At 33.6% G+C, this 20,731-nt stretch overlaps 1 protein-coding gene across 2 annotated transcripts in view; it reads right to left on the reverse strand.

Moving 5' to 3' along the window:
* Positions 1–416: 416 nt before the first annotated feature.
* The window catches only part of CEP120 (centrosomal protein 120), a 40,429-nt gene continuing 20,114 nt past the window's right edge, over positions 417–20,731 (reverse strand). For both annotated transcript variants that reach the window (XM_058827417.1, XM_058827418.1), the window contains 6 exons: positions 20,450–20,542; positions 18,652–18,813; positions 15,043–15,165; positions 13,527–13,625; positions 3,558–3,703; positions 417–2,867 (listed from right to left, as the gene is read on the reverse strand). In XM_058827417.1, coding sequence (XP_058683400.1) covers positions 2,630–2,867; positions 3,558–3,703; positions 13,527–13,625; positions 15,043–15,165; positions 18,652–18,813; positions 20,450–20,542 — 861 coding nt within the window. In that variant the 3' untranslated portion in view covers positions 417–2,629. The remainder of the gene's footprint in view (positions 2,868–3,557; positions 3,704–13,526; positions 13,626–15,042; positions 15,166–18,651; positions 18,814–20,449; positions 20,543–20,731) is intronic.

The raw sequence follows: 20,731 nt of genomic DNA on the forward strand, positions 1-20,731 counted from the left end.
GAAGAGAGATTAAGATTAAAATTTTGAGACATTTCTGTTTAAAAATGGAATTTGGTCTTTCCACTGAATAACTCTATGCTCTAAAATGGCTTTGAGATAATAAAAACCCAAATGGAACCCAACATAAAAATTTTCTTTGAAATACAGTAATACTGAGCTCATGTCTGCTATACATTTTTACTACAAACATATATTTTGCTTCTGGACTACTTCACACTGCAGAAGCAAATTGTGCTGAAAAAAATTGAATTGAAACATACATACAGCTTAGATTATCATTAATTGCTCATTCTAATGAGAAAATAATGGACACTAAGAGTAATGTTAAGCAAAAACAATGAATACTTAGAGTAATGATTATAAAACAAAACAAATATTGTGTGTAAATTATTTTAATACTCGCATAATTTATGCTTTGCACTTTGTAAGTTGTGATTTTTCAAATAACATCGAAATGGACTCAAATTATGGACTCAAGCTTAAATTATGAAGTTTATAAATGTTTTTAAAAAACAATCATTCCATGTTTTATTTTACATTTCATTCTATGTTTCAATTTACACTATTTGTTAGAAAGAAAACTCAAGTTTTTTTAAAACATATAGCAACATGATTGTAATTTTTTTACATTCCACAGAAGAGACTCAATTAAAAAACAATAATTAAAAAAACCAAAAAGTGAAATTAACTGTGATTAACAAGTTTATTATTTTATAGATTCAAGCACTAAACACTTATATGATCTTAGAAAATAGGAAACAAAATTATTTGCTCAAATATGTAGTTAAAAAATGCAAAGTCCTTGATATTTACTTGAAAATCAAATTTTATTTCATAAAACAATGCACCTGAAAAGTCATAAAATACCAGTTCAAAAACCAACCAGTTATGAAAATATAGTCAACACTGTCTTTGCAATATTTAAGTCTCAGGCACCCTCCAGTGTCTAGAGAAGAAACTACACGACTGAGCAAGCATTTGAAGAAAAAAAGTCATGAACAAGTATTCCTGTCAAGACAGAAGCTTCCTGCATCATTTACAATAATTGCATATAACCCTGTATCAGTGATATGACACAGCATGATGTAAAAAGTATTATAAAATTGTATTTCATGGATTTCTATGTGGTTTAAGAGGGATCTCTAAGCACACTACTTAGAAAAATACATCTACAAAAGCATTTCTTACAAAGTCTGGTATTGATAAGTATTCAAGTATTCCTCTGGGAAATGATCTCAATGTTCATTACAGCTTGTTTATAACTCTTCAAAGGAGTCTAAATGAATAGTTTGTTTAGGCGGACCTATACTCATGGTAAGGTGGAGAACAAACAACGCATGGAGAGGTAAAGCCAGATACAAATACTCCTCCTCCCACTGTATAATTAATATCACACAAAACAGGAAGGTTACATGTAAACAACCTTCTCTAAGAAAGTTCACTGATTTTATGCAAAATACCCAAACCACTATTTTTTCCATTAGTATCTTTGTTCATACTAAAAGTAATAAATCCTAAGATGATTTCTGTACTTGACATTCAAAGGGAAACACTTGTGACTACAGGACAGATAAGAATGCCAAATGAACAGACAGTGTTGCTAGTTAACCTTATTAAGTAAATCCACACAAATCTAACAGAAATTGAATGAAAGCTAGAAAACCAAGTGTTTTTCAATTGTGATTATGCACAAACTAATATTAGTTGTGGATTTCTCCCTTGCATGCTGTTCATACTTCCACAATCAAACAAAACTTTACATTCAATTTAAGTTGTAATGAGATAACGTGTTTTGAAATGCATGTTAAGTAACTTGAAAATGGTTATATCCACATTAAAGAAAACATCCTGACTTAGAAAACTCTTGTTTTATGTTTGTGTTCAGAATTATGGATTCAAGTATCTTTTGATATAAGAATGCATGCAGATTTCTGAATAAGGTCTTCACCCTCTTAGGTATACTCTTACCAGGACATGTGCAAAACTGCTAGGGCAACCCTGTACACTCAGGCTAGTTAATAACTGATTCGGCTTTAGTTTCAAAAGGTTTAACTTTTATCCCCTCACACTCAAAACCTTGTCTCTTATTTACTACATAGTTATGTTAGCTGCAGTCAGAGGAGCAAAAATTTATTATATGTCATGTAGCAAAAAACTAACATTGGGTCACTGCTTCAGTTTAGTATTAAGAGTTTTGTCAGAGAAAACAGCTGATGTAATTTTGCCCTAGTATAGCTGAAAAGATATTTTTAAAAACTGAATGAAACAATAAAAATATTGACTCTTAGAATCAAAATTAAAAATAGTACAAACAAACCTAGTCAGAGTGATGTAAAAAGAGGTAGGAAACATTTCAGAAGAGGGTACACAAGATAAATATATTTACACACAAACACACACAATTATATATACACATGTGAGAATAAAAAATTAAAAACCAGTCATTGCCCCCATATAACTTACAACTGTGCTTAACTTGACATGTTGCAAATATTTACACTGACTTCAAAGAGAGATGACCAAAATGTGCAAAACAAAGCATGACATTACATATTTCGCAAAGTACGATAGGCTTATAAAAGTCATTCTATTCAGATTTTGGCTCTTTCAAAAAACCTTCTGCATGCTTTTAAATAGTGATATTCCTTTTTGCAATAGCTTCTTTGATTTGACGATCAAGTTCACTTACAATATGGTCTTCATGATTATAGACTCCTGTTCTCAACAGCGTATCCCTCTCTTCTATCAGACGAGAGAGGTAATCATCTGTATTCTCATTTAGTTTTCTACAATGAAGACTATCCACTCTACCAGCAGAATTCTCTCTAGCATCCTCCAATTTCTTTCTCTCTTCTTGTTGTTTCAGCCTGATATCAATAAAATAGAAAGAATTATAGACTATTAATCCCCAGTTTGATTATCTTTGTATTAAGTCTTTATCTGCTGAATTACTAAGTAAAATAAATAACTCTTTAAAGAGAGTAAAAAACTATTCTGTCTCTGGGGAAAACATCTGCAACTAAAAGAAATGTTAATATAAAACTTAAATATTACAAAATCTTTTGTATGTGTGTATGTAACTATGATGCTTCCTAGCAAGGCTTCTGCTTGGTAATGTAAACTGTACTCAAAAGGATTCAACATACAAAACTAGTGCAGACAGCTTTTGGAGGACAACATTAGATACATTTAAAATTTTAATGTATTTGAAGTAAGAATAAAATGTCCCTTTTTCTTTTCTTAACACAGCATCTATGCTTAGAACTGAAGGTTTAAAATAGAAAAAATCTTGATGCTGTACATCTATGACCTTAACAAAAAATAAACCAGTTATAGATAAATACAGAAAAGTTAAACATGAATTTTTCTGTACTGCTGTACTGTTGCATTTTACAAATGTGCAATCTTTACCTAAGGGACACTAAACTGTGTTCTTTCACAGAACTGACAGCCAATTATAATCTTGACTTAATTGAATCTTCTGTTTTGAGACTGACAGCAAGAAAAAAGAAGGAAAGGGGACAGGTGGGGAGGAGTCTTACAAATACTTTTTATACCTGTTAAGTTCATTTCTGATCTCCTCCAGCTCTTGTCGGTCTGTCTTCCCAAGCTCTTTTTCTTCTGCTGCCAAATAGCGCAACCTCATGTGCTCGAGCTCTTGTTGCTGCTTTTTAAGGTGAGCCATTGCATTTTCTTGTTCACGCTGTGTGGGAAAGGGTGAAGACATAACTCAGTTGACTATATGATGACATGTAAGTGCTAATTATAGTGACAGAGCAGAACTTTGGAATTAAGTCATGGCAATTACATCTCCAGGAGTATTAGAAACGCAGGAATTAACAGAACATCTTAGCTAGTGATATCTATAATGCAGTAAGACCAGTGACTATCACCATCACAGTAAGACCTATCCAGGCTGGATCAAATGCAGCCCAATCACAGATATCTTCCCATTATCAAAACAGCAAAATTACTAATGAACTCTCCTACTAACTCTGGTTTAAGCTGGCAGACATAAAACTTACACTTCTGGAACTACTCAAGCTATTGAGATTTATTCCTTCACTATATGTTATACGAAATAATTTTTTTTGAGAAAATAAAAGCTAAATAGCTGCATGAAACTTGGATCATCAGCCCCATAGGGCCTACTACCAAAGCTTCAATAACTGCTTTTTGATATTACATCTTGTTCTTGAAAAATAAGCCTTGGAAACAAACTTCTGGCAAAGTGTCTTTTCACATTTGTATAGCACTATGTAAAATTTTAGATAACTTACTTTGTGGATTTAATCAGTCTGTCCATTCTAAAAGTTTGTTTGGCTCTAATTTTTTAATCTCTGTATAGATACTAAAAAAACTGATGTTTGAATCCATTACCACTTCATGAACAAAAGTGGTTAAGTAAACATGGTCCTCTCTCCACTTGTTTTCCTCCCAGTCATTTTCCATATGACCTTGTGCACTGAGCACAGTCAGCCTTACACCCAGAATAAGACAGAAGACCTCAGGTAGTTAAAAAATAAGACAGGAAATTACACAAACATCCTGGACCTAGGCATATCATGAAGTGCAAGTTTATCTTTGCAATTCTGACATTGCTTTCATCTGGAGTGTTTGATTATTAATACCATCAGTATTATATTTATTATGTGGTTAAAAAAAGTAATTTTTTTGTTTGATATGTGTGAGCATATTATTTATACAGTCAACCTCATAATATTTGAAAGACTTTATTCAGGTAGTTTCCTGAATTCCAGCTGCCAGCATTTTAAACACTCCCTGCTGATGATCAATAATGGGCAAAAAAATCTGAATTTCAGAGGGAATAGGTATTAAAAAAAGACTTTAACTGCTAATGTGAGCAGACAACGCAATGGAGAAGTACTCAACAAGAAATCAACCCTAAAGACTCTGAAAACTTTGTTTTGATTCTTAAATTCAATTCACCAGCCAGCAAAAGTGAGACAGGTTATAAATCTTGAAGAACATCGTGCTAAAGAGATATACACATATACAAAAAAAAAAAAAAAAGCAGGAATCCTGCCAAAGAGTCTACAGCTGATAGATGACTGAAGCATAGAAAAAGCACTTGGTGAAGATAAGGCCATAGTCTTTCCTTCCCCATCAAGAATTCATTGCAGAAGGACATTCCCATGTGAGAGAAACACTTTTTTATGTGGGAAAGAGTTGAAGAATACTGTAATAAAACCTATTCTTCTTTAGTCTGAGAATAATCTATAAATATAGACAGCAAATATTAAAACAAGCTACTACAGAGTGCTGGTATTTAGAATTTTCAAGAGTTATAAGGAAATTCAAACAAAAAGTTTTGACACTGACTGGAGGTTAGTCTTAAACCATCACCAAAAGTGGTGTTGACACCACAGGAATAACTATTTTTCCATTTTTCATATTAGTCTCTTTCTTTAAACAGAGGCCTTAGAAATACCCAGAAAGTAAGCAGAACCTAACAACTTCCACAGAGGCCAAACAGGTTGAAACCATAACTAAACTCAAACTTAGCAGGGTGTATGGGTACACCAGGAAGAATGAATCTAGCTTCTAGAGAAAAGTCACTCTTCCCACTAGTCTTAAAAAACCAACCAAACACCACACTTAAGAGACCTCCTACCAAACACAAAAACTAAGCAGTCACAGTGGAAAGTACTTTCAGCTCATTCAGGGTTTAGAACACCAGAGAAAGGATAGCAATTGCTCATCTTCACAGGAGCAAGAAGGTAACAGAGGAATTGCACAAGAATCTACTCTTCAAAATATTCATAAATGAGGAAACCACTATGGAAGTTTGCTGCTGATAAAATGTAGTTCAGTGGGGAAAAAGCAAATGTGTAAAGAGGGAGATATTATGGAGACAAAAATGAAAAGAATACATTCACTTATGTCCATTAAAGACAATAGCCTGAATGCAACTTCTGGCTCATGATGTACTTAACTGACTGAGGGCTACTGGAGGCTGTTCAAAGATACCCAAGCTGCATTTCTAGATCTTGCGCACCTACTGCCAGACTGATACGTCACAACAGCTCACTAGTTGGATCTTCCCCACCCGATGAAAAGCATGGCTGAAACTCAAAACTAGGTATATTCCAACTAGAAACATGATTCAAGTTACTAAAAGAGTGGAAATTTATCACTTAAGCAATATATTAAATCATGTGAGGAGATCTCTTGATCACAAAAAGTTTTGAATGAAGAGAGACATTTATGCTTGAAAAAGAAAATACTAGGTATAAAGCAGTACTGTTGAAGTACTTGAAAGAAGAGGCAGAGAGTGGGTTTTGTTGGGATTTTTTTCCTTAATACCACAATGGTATTCTCTGGTTCCCAAAAATGCAGATGGACAACAGTACCCAGACAGTAAAGCCATATTTCAAGTATAAAGCAGGCTACAAAAAAGAATGCAATAAACAGGCTATGAGGAAGGATGGAATTATCATTACTATTTTGGTAGTTGTAATACTGTTGTTTATTTTGCTAAATGCAAGTAGTAAGAAGAAAAATGGTGAGCATGATCTTGTCTTAAGCAAGTTGCTACAAAACCAGCTCAATTTCAGTTAACAGAACAAGTACATAGATTGACTGTCAATCTGATTACCTCAATTATATAGAATCTAGAAGTATGAGGGCAAACTAGTATTTACTTATTTTTGAGACCATCAGTCATTATTCTCAGTGTCCCCATTCAATTTCCTAAACTAAATCCTTTACAAAGTTAAGCAAACTAAAATACCACTGTTTCAGGTAAAAAAAAAAAATAGTTGTGAATAACATCTTAACTCAAACATTAGACCTAAAATTTTAAGTATGTTAAATCTCCTTTGTGAAGTTCTATTAAGTCTCGAGGGATGAGCTGTTGACCTGTACATTTAGAACAAATCCAGAAATTTCTAGTTATCTGTCTTTACAGGTAAGGAATCCAGTAATTCAGTCTGGTGATTAGCTACTTCTCCTGATTAGACAACAAGTGTAACAAACTTAACACAGATATCACCGAAGTAGATACAGTACACCTGCGTATCCAACTTGTGATTTTGAAATTAATTTGTTTAATCCTGTCCTTCCGGTTGATATTATCTAACAGCGGTAAGAGTCTTGAAGAACTCACAATAAATTATATAAGTACATCATTTACAAGAAACTGATTCATCTATAGGAAAGCCTTCTTTTTACTTTGGAAGATAAGACTGACATTTTCCTCTTAGGTGATGTCAAAAATTTAACTCCTTTATACAAGAGAGGATTTTAAATTGTCACTATCTCTTTTACCAGTCTTCCAACTTATGCTGATTTGTAATATAAATCATATTGTAATAAACCATATTAGTTTCAGTCAAATTAATTTTTTTGCAGATGAGATAAGGATTTATTTTAGGAAACTCCTTATTTGCAATTCAGTTTATCCATGCTTTCCTTGTCCCATTTTAAACTAGGGGTACTGTCATGGGAAGCTGGGGTATTAATCTAAGTCTGTCAAATTTATGTATCTCAAAAATTCTATGCGAGAATTAATTTTGAAAGTATATTGTGCAAAAATTGACCAAAACCTAAATACTGCAAAACTAATGCAAAACAGAGTAGCATTTGTTAGTAGGACAGCAATACTTTCACATAAACACAAATCATCACATAGCTGTGACTACACTAAGTAGAAGCCTTCTAGTCCAGTCCTTCAGTTTGTGAAGGATATTAGATCTGTGAGGGAAAATTCTGAATATGTTCTTCCACCTGCAGTTATGCCGAAGAAAGGTGTAACTGCATGCTGACCAGAAGCAGTGTGGGGGACCACAGGCTTCACAACATGCTGATGTGTTACTATTTGAGGCAGGGAAGTTCAATGATCCATTTCTGCTGTCCAGCAATATGCTCACAATGTAAATCAGAGAGCAAAAAAGGCATTTTAGACTACATCAGAGGAGTGGTATACATTAGAAGAAGTACATATACTTAAAGTTAAGAGAACTGATCATGAGTTAATGTCTGAAGCTCCATCACCAGGAGGAGGACACACTACTCCCAATGCTTTCATATTGATCAGATATTATTTAACAGATTCGTCCTTTCTGCCCAAACTGAAAAAGTTCATTTCAGAACTGTAACTTTTTAGGAATATCTTTAATAATGTTTAATTAATCCAAGAATAAGACAACAGAGGATGATGAAGCCAAGGAGAGATGAAGGAAAAGCAAGGCTCTTCTGCAGAATCCTTTGTTCAGTTCCTACTCCTTTCGATATTTTTCACTGGAGAAAAATTCTATCAAAAAAACCCAACAAACATAAAACGAACCAAAACCAGTATCACTAGTGAGCACGCTCTTTGGTAGGGATGATAATCCTAGATTTGTAGGGAAGCAAGATTAAACATAGTGCGTGCTAAATTCTTGTCTTCTCAATAGAGGAGGGAAACACCTTTATCAGTACATTTTGTCTCCATGCTAATGTTGGGTAGGAATTCCTTTCACATAAGTGTGATATTCAATTTCATTACTAATATAATTGTGATGTAAACATGACAAATATTTGGCACTTACTTATTTGGGGTGTTGAGGAGAAAGTCCAGATTAATTTAAGTCACTGGAAGTCAAGAATTTTAGAGGCACACCATGCTATGGCCCTGCATAGCAACACTTAAGCACAATAATATTAAATTTAAAAAATAAAAATCAACATTTGCTGGAGCAAGATTTTCCTACCATTCAGCTCATGACAGTCCAGCTTGGAAAACAGACACTAAAACAAGTGAGAAAGGATTCTTTCATGATGGATCCTCTGTGTAATTTACATTACACACTTCATATTCTGTGATTTTCAAACGTCTTTCTCAAACATTAGTCTTTGATTTCTTTAAAAAATCAACAATTTGTAGGGTGCATAACAGAAAACTTGTTCTATGTATACCATTCATAGCAAAGCAAGAGAAACCCATTTCCTAATAATCCATCAATATAAGAAGATGGCAAAGGATTTACAACAATTGGATAAGGGAGACATGCTCGCTTTAATTTATATACAATTTTGTTACGATATGTTGAGGGAGCATAAAAAGACTGTATTTTGTTATGGTGAGACAGAAGGGAGGATTTCTTATTCATCTCAGTGATGAAACTGGTGTCACTTCATCAGACACTCAGGCATTAAATCCACTTTTTCCATGACAATGTAGCAATCCACTGAGCAACAAGCACCTTTCTTTTTCAGAGAAGGAGCAGATCTCCACTGTGTAGTAGGACTTGAAATGTAGCAGAGTTTATTGTGAGTTGTTTCAAAGTAAAAAAAACAATATTAATAAAACACTTCTGCACATTTACTTTACACATAAAATTAAGTCCAACATTTCTAAATCCCCTTGCAACATCTTTATTTCATTCTGTGTATACTGGAAAATTAATTTATAATTTAATAGTTATAATTGAATACTTGGTATTCTTCAAGTGTATTTCAGTGCACACAAGTTTAAACATACATGCCGCATGCTGAAAATTCTCAGTCAAGACTTTCTGGATAACTTTCCAAACTTTACTCCTATAATATATCCTAAAATAAGGAACCTTTCAGATTTATTCCCAACTGCTTATTCTAAACAGTCAGGCTATTTTAAATCTCAGTAAGAAGTACCAGAATTTTTGTTTCTAAGTATTTTTCATTTTTAAATTTCATCTAAGGGAACATTCAGAATCATCAGCAGCTGGACTAAAGGAAACTTCATGAATAGAATATAAAACCCACCAGAAACTGAACATTTGGAAATATACCTCACTTGCACCATCACCCAACCATCAGCCATTATCCCACAGAGAGAGCGCAACAGATTAATCAAGATCATATCATATCATATGCAAGAATATAATGAATTATCTCTGCAATATATATTAGTTGGTCCAGGTACCTTCTCTCCTGCACTACTTTCTCATCACTGCTAATCCTGCTATTCCTCTTGCTCATTTTCCTTCAGCCTCCCATACACCTCTTTCAATAAAACTCATCACCAATATTACTTTCACTTATTAATTTCGCATTTTGCCATTCTCCTCCACAAACAAAATAAAGCCATATCAAACAAATCTACATTCTAGTATCAGATAATTTACTTCAAGGTTTTACTAATTTTCTTCACCAGTTTTCATCTCTAATGTAGTGCTTGAGAAATGGAATACTGTTTTAGAAGCTTGTACAGTGGAAATCTCAATCACACTTTGAAACTTATGGTACTACAGATATATCAGCATTTAATAAAAATTAATCAATAATAAGAAGACATCAAAATTTGAATTATAATCAGATCATTAAAGAATCCCTGTATGCCACCAGGTGCTTTAGTTAAGAGGCTCTTCAATCAAGGAAGCACAATCTTTATTTTGTCATAGCTGCCTATAAATCCAAAAGGGAGATGTAAACATACATACACTAGACTAAACAATGGCTAAATAGCAGCCACTATTCACTCTCCCACTCATACATACCATGCAAGTCTGTGGGAAAAACTTAGGATTGAAGCTAAGGAACTCAAGTAAAGTTTTCTGAAAATAACCCAGAGCTGACAAGTCAGTAGGAGGGCCTGGATGGTTTCAAGACACAGTTTTTAACCAAGATTTAGACTTTCAACTGTGGGGTTTTTTTGTGTGTGTGTGTGTGCCTTTTTATTTTTTTTAAACAAAGATTTACATCCTATCCTTGGCTAAATTACTTATAAATTAATCAAATTAATTACTGAGTGGATAAGCAAAATACTGGACAAGACAGAACGAACTGTCAGCCAGCCAATATGGTCTATGCTCTTTTAAACAAATAATTGAGTGCTGGTTCTAACAAGTCTGTAGGACACAAACATGCTAGAAAACCTATAAAAATACTTCTTCCAGAACAGTGGATGCACATACATTTAGAGATTTTGGCTATTCAGAACAAATCTGAGATCATCAACTGCTGAAAATGACATTTCTGCCAGTTTTGATTTTTGTTTTGATATGTTTCTTACACCGAGACAGGTACTAAATTTGGTATCTAAATTCTGTGTAAGCATGGATTCAATTTCATGTAAATGGTTTGGATTCCTCTGAGAAATAATGCTCACATAAGTAAAAAAAAAAATTATGTGGATCTCATATGTGTAGTATTAAAATCACCCAATCAGAAAATATTCAAAGAGTTTTTGAATTCTCCAGAAATTAGAACATTTACCTGGGTGCACAGATATGTAACTAATTTGACGACATTTTTGTCTCCCTAATAGTTGAACAGGGCTATAACAAATGAAGTATTAATACAGACTTTTACTGAGTAACAGAGAAAAGAAAATTAAGCTGGGTGAAGTCTATTGTCACATAATTTTACAAACTGTTTAATTAACATCAGTATTTTCTAAGTACAGGTAAATATGATGTATGTGTGCCTTCATGTACTTCAGTAAAACTGGCACTGTGTTTAGCATGCAAAATCCTACCCCATGGAGAAGCTTAGATCATAGTCTATTAACAGTCCCATACTTTATGTGCTGTGTCTCTCATATTCTGCAAATTATAAAACTATCCCAGATGTGTGCTAAGAACTAGTTCCAAAGTAAAAGAAAACTTTTTAATTAAGGAAACATTGACTTTTATGGTTGCAATTCAGAAGAGCATTTTACTAAATGCTTAGCCTGTAGATTATGCTTCTTTAATTCACAAATTGACGGCACCAGGTCACCTTTAAGTAATGGAAATCTCTGTTTAAACATTTTTTTGGCAATGGGCACAAAGCATTAGATCTCATTTCCAAGACTTACCAGCTGGGTTTTGTCATTAACATTTATTAACAATCTAAGATATGGCTTTCAGCATCTAATCCTCACTACACAAATGTTTTGTATAGTTCTCTAGAGAGCTTTGGTGTGACAAAATTACTGGCACAGATTACAGCCCTATGGCTATTCACCAGAGGCAATGCAAAATTAACATGGTACTAATCCAATTCAAACAAAAAATTAGTCAGACTATGCACAATTGCACAAATCATCTGAACTAAAGCAAATCTAAATTCTAAAGAATTCCTTAAGCTACAGTTTCCAAATTTATATTTGAAACACAGATTTTTTTTTTTAATCAGATTTGCTGTAACTTTTATTTGGCTCTTTAAAGTCACTTAAAACCTTTATCAATAGCCTAAGTATAGATGAAGCACAGGAGTGTAAAAACCACAAGAAACTACTTTGAAAGGGTTTGTTCTGCTGTAGGAGTTTTAGGTAGCATAATTCACTGTACATGCCAACTTATTTCATAGTTCAGACTTTCATCAAGAGGTTCAGTTGAAACCATCAACATACATTAATGAATTCAGATTATCAGATCTATGGTAATGAAATTTGTAAGAACCCAATAATGATATAGTGATAGTGTTAGTGTGGCAAGTGACAATCTTTGCTTTTATTCTATGGGAATTTTAAAACATTGCAAATAAAAATAGGCTGGATATTTTGTGACTGCTGAAGAAATCTTAGTCAGAGGGGTAGGATTATATTCTTCCTTCTATCACCTTCTCAAGCATAGACATTTCACAAGTTGGAGATGACTCTTTTTATCCCTCAACAAAAAAAGTTTGAGGAATGCAAATGCAGGTTAGTTTTAACTTACTAATAACGGTTATGGTGTGCATTGACTCTCTTCAAAGAGAAATACAGATTAAAGAAGCACTATAAATTAGAAGAACATAGGCTTCTTACTCTCCAAAACCTGAATATTCTATCAGTAGAAATTAAGTTGGTACCATAATATGTAAGACTATGTTCCTGCACTGTTCCTCAAGTGGGAAGAAGGTGTGAATACAGACAATAAAAACCTTTTACTAAACTTGAATTCTGAAGCCTTGTATTTACGTGTTCATGTCAAAGTTTGCTCATGAGTCAATTGGGATTAAAGGTTTACTATTTGTTTGTCAGGGCCAATGGAAATGCTAGCCATCCTTAAGCGCATCGTTTAGCTAATGTGTACTGGAATTCATGGAAGACAGATGACAAAACACAACATGTAATACAGATTCAACAGGGCTGAAGCTGCTACTACTGCAAGTTTAAACAGAGTAATTTCAAGTCAAAAGTATATAACTCTGTCTATATAGATGCCACAGACACAAGAGCTCTGTTAATACCCAGCAGTAAAATCTTACCTTCACTCTTCATTCATTATAAAATTTAAATACAAAAGTTATTAGGACTGTAACTGACCAAGATGGTTGGGATTGTGGCAAAATATTTTCCTGGAAGTGCTGATGCAGAACTACTTGGAATTAAATTAAACCTTTTATTTTTCTAATCACATCTGCTTTTAACTATTTCAGCCTTTGCAGGTCTGAGCCTTGGCCTTTCCAGAGTTTGAAGTTAAACACAAGCCAGTTTTGCTGTTCTCATTTTTGTTAAAAGCATAGCTGAGAGCTTTACTTTGCAAAAACAAAAACCAGTAATTAACAGTAATCCTAGTAGCTTCCAACATGGCAATAGCTTGTTTGTCTCATATGACCAAAGAAAACCTGCATACCTGTTTTAACCTTGCAAGTTCTTTCAAAGCCCTTGTCCATTGTTGTTTGTAGTGCAGCTTTGACTTGGTAGCTGACTCTAACTTTCTTTCAAGTTCAACCTAAAAGCAATTAAAATCATATCAGCTGAAGCAATAACAACAGTAACAATCACTGAAAGATGTATATATACAAAGGGCCTGGTTTAAGAAAAGTGTTTATGTAGCGTAATATACAACATCATCTAAAGCTGTTATACAATATAACATAAATATTATGGCACAAGAACATTTTCTTGTTTAAAATATAACCTTGTTTTTATTGGATAGCCATCTACACAAAAAGAGAAAGATTAATTTTTAGCACTAAATCTGCTGATATAACCTTTAAATTTAAGATTTTCAAATCAGCCATCCCCTCATCCCTTTTTTATTCAAAGTAAAGTTATAAACACTAATTTCACAAAAATGCTGACAGATAGATCTCTCTTAAAAAGGTACATAGACTTTTTTAGTTTGCTGATGGAAGATATGTCCTACATTCTTTTCTCTGAAATACCCATCTGCTCAAACCATTCTCTAAAATCTCTGTATCTAGTGTGAACCTTTGATCTTATTAACTACACAAATCTTTAAAAGTTTTTACCACCAAAAAATTCATTTTATCATCTGTGCAAAAAGAATTTTGTATTAAAAGACAAATGAAAATATTTATGAAGCACAAAAAACACAATAAAAAAATAAAGTACATATCTCTGAGGAAGTGATTTTTTAATCTGACAAAAATTATTTTCATTAAAATTGTGAAGATCATAAAGCACCAATTCATTTAATTCATCTAACAAAACTAGGAAATCTAAAAAGATTTAATGTAAGAGCTTAAAAAGTCTTAAAAAGTAGAAACACAAAAATATTTTGCATCAGTCACTTTTATTATTAGAAGTTATTAAAGCATACAGTAAGACACAGACTAGCCATATTACTGAGCATATTTTGTGCCAAGAAGCCTGGCCCAAGTTTTTTCATCTTATTTCACCAACAATTTTATTCAAATCTCACAACAATTCTGAGCATTCAATGCCCATATCTGTGGTTTCAATTAGATTCTCTACTGTTGGAATATACGGCTTTTAAGAAAATTAACTTATGACAGCGATTCCATTTTACTGATAAGTAACAAAATCTCTTTTCAGAAATAATTAATTATGAAAATGCACATAATGGAAAAACAGTTTAAATTAATCATCAGTCATCTTTCTTTAATTTTTTTAAACAGAATGTTCAGAGACCCCATCATAAATCATGATTTAAATATATAGGTTAGTGTTTTCTCCTGTTTTAGCCTCTAACATTATTGCTTCCTCTATAGAAATAAGGCCACTGTTGACCTTATTTGTGTCTGAATATTGAAACTCCAAAGAAATTATTGGAAGAAGTGAAGACAAATTAACCACTTCATCACACAGTATTATCCTACATACCCTTTATCAGTGAACACACCATTGTGATAATTTTTAAGTAGTAGAAAAATCCAATATACCTTTTCTAAAGTGAGAAGATTTATTTCTGATTGTAGCTGGATTTCTGGTTTTCTACTTTGCTGTTCTTTGTATTGCTGGAACTCCTTCTCCAAAGTCTTATGCTTATTTTCTGCTTCATAAAGCTACATTAAAGAAACCAAGATGCAAGTTAGCAGAAAAGTCCATTCTCAGAAAAATAATTAGATTACAGAATTAAAGTTACTCCCTGGAACAAACATTTTACTGTCAATTATTTGATATAAAACAGATACTGAAAGTTATACATTCATAATTAATGATTTCTTGACAAAGGCACACAGCAATGTTTTAATAGAAAGAGTTTTTAAGAGGATCTTTGCTCAGTACTGGAAAGAAAAAAACAAGTCTGTCCTCATAAATGTAAGATCAAGATTTATGCACATTTTTGTTCACATTTCTAAAACAACTTGCAGAAGAAATACAGAAAGCATAATACTAAGTTTGTACATCTTTTAAAGAAAGCCAGTGTTATCTACTATATGAAGTTTTATTACTTACTCAATTTCACAGCACAACTTTTTTAGGAATGTCTGCAAAAGGAAATGACTGATACTTTGTACAGCCAAATGATTTAGAAGAAAGGCTGAAGCAGAAAGGCTTCAATGACTAATGACTTAATGCTGAGTACCTCTGCCCTCACAGTGTACTCCATGGTTTCAAGAAAATTTTTATAAAGAGAGTCCTTTGCTTTTTACACGCAATGGGTAATTTGAAAAATGATGCTGATACACAATTACTTGCTACAGAGAAAATAAGGAAGTCAAACATTTAACAGCATTTTTTATAATACCTTAAAAGTACTAAGAACTTTTTGTATTTTTTTTTCTTCTGTTAAATATTATTCAGCTATAAACACCTTAATACACCTGACGGAACTGAAGTATTCCATACTGAATGATCCCACATGCTGATCTTATATTTATGTCTATTTAGATAAAGTAGTATTTCCGTGAATTGTATCCAAAAGTTTAAATACTAGGTGAAAATTCTTTAGAGACCTCATTTCTGCTTCAAAGAAAACAATTTCTACTAGTACAACAATATTTTAATTCTTTGGATCTTCTGAATGGGTCACCTCTATTTTTCACCCAAATTTCTGCTTCTTGCATTTAAAATTGTTACAGAAAGGATGTAAGAAAGCAAAGATATTTCCTAGGGAGCCATACAAAAACAGAGTCTGCTGCCATTGTTTTTCTCAGAGAACTACAATATTCTATTGAATTTGAATTGCTCCTGAATTGCTGTTTAACACCTTTCATTTTTACCCATTTATTTTTAAAGCAGACATACAGACATGATAGCCAAAGACAGTAACTAATTTCTTTTTATTACTAGAAATATTAGCTCTCCCTAGAACTTCTACAACAATGTTTAATTTCTTGTTTGGTTCTGGAAATGCTTTCAAGAACTGAATTTCTCATGGGAACTCAGAACTGTGGACATGCTAGAAATGAGAAAACTATAAAAATTCCACAAGTAAAGCACAACTTCCATATTCCGAAAGTAAGGCTGGATGCTTCTAGGATCTTCCCTTCTACATAGTGGGGCTTACCTCAAAACAAGTTGAATTCTAGAGATCTCTAATGTCTGAGTGTGGAAATTATGTATTGACAAATCCCTTTGAAAAGTATGGAATATAATCACTTATTCCAGAACATTCCATGTTAAAAAACAGCAACACAAAAAAAGCCACACAAACAAAAAACTCCACACCCAAAAAGGTCTTAAAAAAAGAAACTCATCTGGCAGCAACAGAAACTTTCTGCTTGTGCACATTACAAAGAGCAGGGTCCTACAGTGTAACTCCAAGGAAAGCAAACAAAACCCCACCCCCAACAAAGCAAAAGAAAAAAGCCTGTCTCATGCACGATATGTGGCAAAAACCACCACACAGTGAAGCATAGCAGGAACAGCACAGAGGAAGACAGCCAGGATGGTCTGGAAAAAATGGCCTTCATACAAAACAAGAGAAAACATAGTGTTTGGAAGAGAGACAGTATGACAGCCACCTATGCAATCAGAAATGGTATGTTGCACAGGCACTAAAGGATTCTTCATAATTATTAGAAAATATGCTTAAAATAAATGAAGATTTAAATATAAAAGACATAATTAAATTATAGAACTCACTGCCATAGAATGTTGCAATACTAAATTCTTTTTAAAAGTAATCATATGAGATCATGAAGAAAACTTTCATTGACAGCTAGTAAGTATGAAACTGACTCTGGCTAAGGGTACATATAACCCTTGATGGTATTGCTGGATACACAAAAATTGCATTTTTTCATAGTCTCGCTTCCTATTTTCTTATCCTGTAAATCCAGCCATTGCTGCACCATAATACTGAGCTAAATGATCTTTGGTCTGACAACTGTATGTCTGTTCTGAATAAGAAAAAAAAAATAGTGATTGTGAGGTTTTATTTAGAAAAGGTCTGTTGAAGCTAAAAATGGTCAGTGGGAGCTGAAAGAATGAATATGAAAGAGGAACATTAGCTGGTGGCATTCGGCCACTTGAGCAAGAAGAACTACCAGCTGTCTCGTCTGGACTCATAGCTGCCAACAACACTTAAAATACAAAAGTAATCCACTTATCACTTTGAAGAGGACTGCATTCTGCAGTTTGAAACTGTTCATCTCAATTCAGTGACTGCTCAAGTAGAATAGTCAAAATGAGCATCTTCGATGCTAGCAATATTTTTGTATTAACTAAATTTTTAAAGAGTACACTGTACTGTGGTTAGCATATGCTAACAAGAAAGGAGGCCAAGAAAGGAGGAACATTAATATCAGTTTTTCACACAGAACTAAAAAACTCACAAAAATCTATCACAACCCTTCCAAAGTACAAAAATATGGCTTTGGCTGACACAGTTCTATAAACAGAAAAAGCTAATACGGGATTATCACTATCACATATCAGACATTGAAAACACCAAAGCAAGTAATTAATCTACATAAACAAAGTACTTTTCAGAAGTAAGATTTAGTTCAGTAAGATTTAATGTACTTAATAACAAATTAAGTGTCTGATGCTGTAACAGCTAAAAAAAAAAGTAAGTACTAACTTTTACAGTTTAACGGTCAGGAAAAATTATCTAGACTATCCTTGCTGTTAGTGCCAAAGTTAGCTTACAGGACAACAGAATATGGTCTAAATTTTCTGTTTAGAAAGTACTACTCTCAGAAAAGAAGACTGCAATAACAAAAGAGTTTTCCCCTCTGTTCCAATAACGATAATAGCAATACTCTTTTGCAACAGAGGAATATTTGCACAGTCAAACTACTTAGATGTTAATTGTCAACATTTTTTTAAGTTACTGAAATGTACTGCTGTTCAGGTTCTTCACGTAATGTATGCTGTTAAATGAAACTTGATTTTAATGCTGAAATACTAATTACAAACCACACTGCTAAACTGGCCATGCAACTGAGCAAGAACGACATGGATGGATCTCAGCACAGAGCTCCCCAATTTAAATAAAATATTTGTTACAAAGTTGCCAGAATACAATTACCAGAATACTGCTTAACTTAGGAATACTTAGAAAAATGCTCACTTTCATTAGACAACATAAGTGTACTTGCCTGCTGATGTAAGCGAAGCTTGTCTTCTTCCAGTTGTTTGATTTTTGACCTTTCTAGCTCTAGCTGGTGTGCACATTCCTCCCTGGCTCGACGCACAGAATCCTGAAGCACCTGCAGATTTCTTTCATGCTCTGCTTGCAGCTCCTTTTTCACTCTTTGAAGCTTAAAAAGAGAGACATACTTCTACTAATCCGTAGGAGTGAGAGCTTCACTTGAAGTCTCTTATAACTTACTGCTATTCATGACAGAAAAATTAATTTCTGAAATTAAACAATAAAATTCCCATTGTCCAAATGTTCATTATATATTATCTTAATGAATTTCAATTTAACTAACAATCTGTCAATTATCATATTTATTATATTACGTCTTATACAAATATATCCTTGCTTGACTACTGTAAGAACAGCTCTCTGGAGCTCTTCTGTACACTCTACATGATTCTAGATGATTGCTCAAGGCAGATTTCACATCCGCCTTCCTACCACAAAGTGAAAAGCTAAATACTCCAATTCACTGCAGAGACTGTGAAAGCCACAGCTACAGCCAAAATGTCTTTAGGTCAATGAGACTGCACTGTTCAAACTGAGCATATTGAGATAATTTCTCACTGAGCTTAACAGAAGAATAATCCTTTACATGTTTGAACTTTCTGGAAAGATGCTACTGTCCCAGATAACTGCCAGCTGAATAGAAACTTCTCCAATGGCGTATATCTCAAACTGTGTTAAATGCTAACTGAACATATCAAAACTATTTTAAAAACATTAAAACTACATAATTTTGAACCAGATGTTTTTTGAATCAACTGATTTTTATCATCTCTAGCTCTCAGGTCAGAATCTCACTAAACTTTGAGAAAGTATTCAGAGAAATATACATGACATTCAAAATAACTGCTACTCAGACTGAAATGCATTTGGCCGAACCTGAGCACAAGACTTTTTTGCACAGATGTTAAAGTCAAGACATTATTTACAGCACAAACTGCATCTTGAGGCACAGATAGCATGGGTACTGAATGGGTCAAAGGCTCAGCCAGCCAATTTCTGTGTTGGGAGTTCTCAATTTTGTTACAAGCACAGAAGGGATTAGCAGGCTAGAAAAATTAATCTGAGTTACAAGGAGGAAAGAGAAAGTTTGTTGGACAGCTAAAACACCACAGTATTTTACCTATGTAATTTTGACTTTGTTCTGAAATACAAGAATAGGCAGTTTATTTTCTCTTTTCATATGACCAGCACCCCTGAAGTCACACCGCACTTCCTCAGACTGAGGGTGTTCAGTACAGTGGTAGTTACTGGTTTCTCCTTCATAGGAGAATGAAGGAGACCCTGACACTATTTAAAAATAAGTAGGAAAATGCTGGATAACAAAACCTGAAGTTTCTCCCAGATCTCCTTGTCACCTTCTCCTACTTCAACAATTAATCTAGCAATTACCTTTTGAAGTGAGGCACTCTTGTGTATGCGTACAATACTCACCTGACAGTGCTAAACTTAAAACTGAGGTATGCTAATGTTACATAAATGTCTGCACTAACATTAATTCTGTCAAGAATAGACAGTTTGCAGCTCTGTAATTCTAGAAACCTATTTAAAAGTTCACTGAATTTCTATTTCAACAAAAAAGCGTAGCTGTAACAAAACTTGGCTTAATTACTAGTGGTCCTCTACATATCACTGTGAATGTGGCTATTTAACATCTTTTATACAGAGCACAGCTGTCACCAAGTGAAACCGCAAACGTTATAGAAGTAGCTAATGCAATTACATTGTTTAATACAACCAGCTTTTACCTCTGATTCAGCACTAAAAAGCTGTCGCTCTCGCTTATCCAGATCTCTCAGGGTTTTCTGAAGTTGTTCTTCCAAAACATTATACTCTGCTACCTAGACAAAGGAGGGGGAAAAAAATTATTGATAGTTTTTATTTAGAAATTTCCATGTGAAACAAATCTCCAGGTCATAAGAACTTGAAATGGAGAATCCTTCCAACTCAGTATAGGCTAATGGGTTGCCATGCACAGCCAGGCTGTAGAAGACAAGTAAAATGCAATTAAAGAGCTAGCACCCATATAC

The sequence above is a fragment of the Poecile atricapillus genome, chromosome Z, assembly GCF_030490865.1.
Source record: "Poecile atricapillus isolate bPoeAtr1 chromosome Z, bPoeAtr1.hap1, whole genome shotgun sequence".
Classification (NCBI taxonomy): domain Eukaryota; kingdom Metazoa; phylum Chordata; class Aves; order Passeriformes; family Paridae; genus Poecile; species Poecile atricapillus.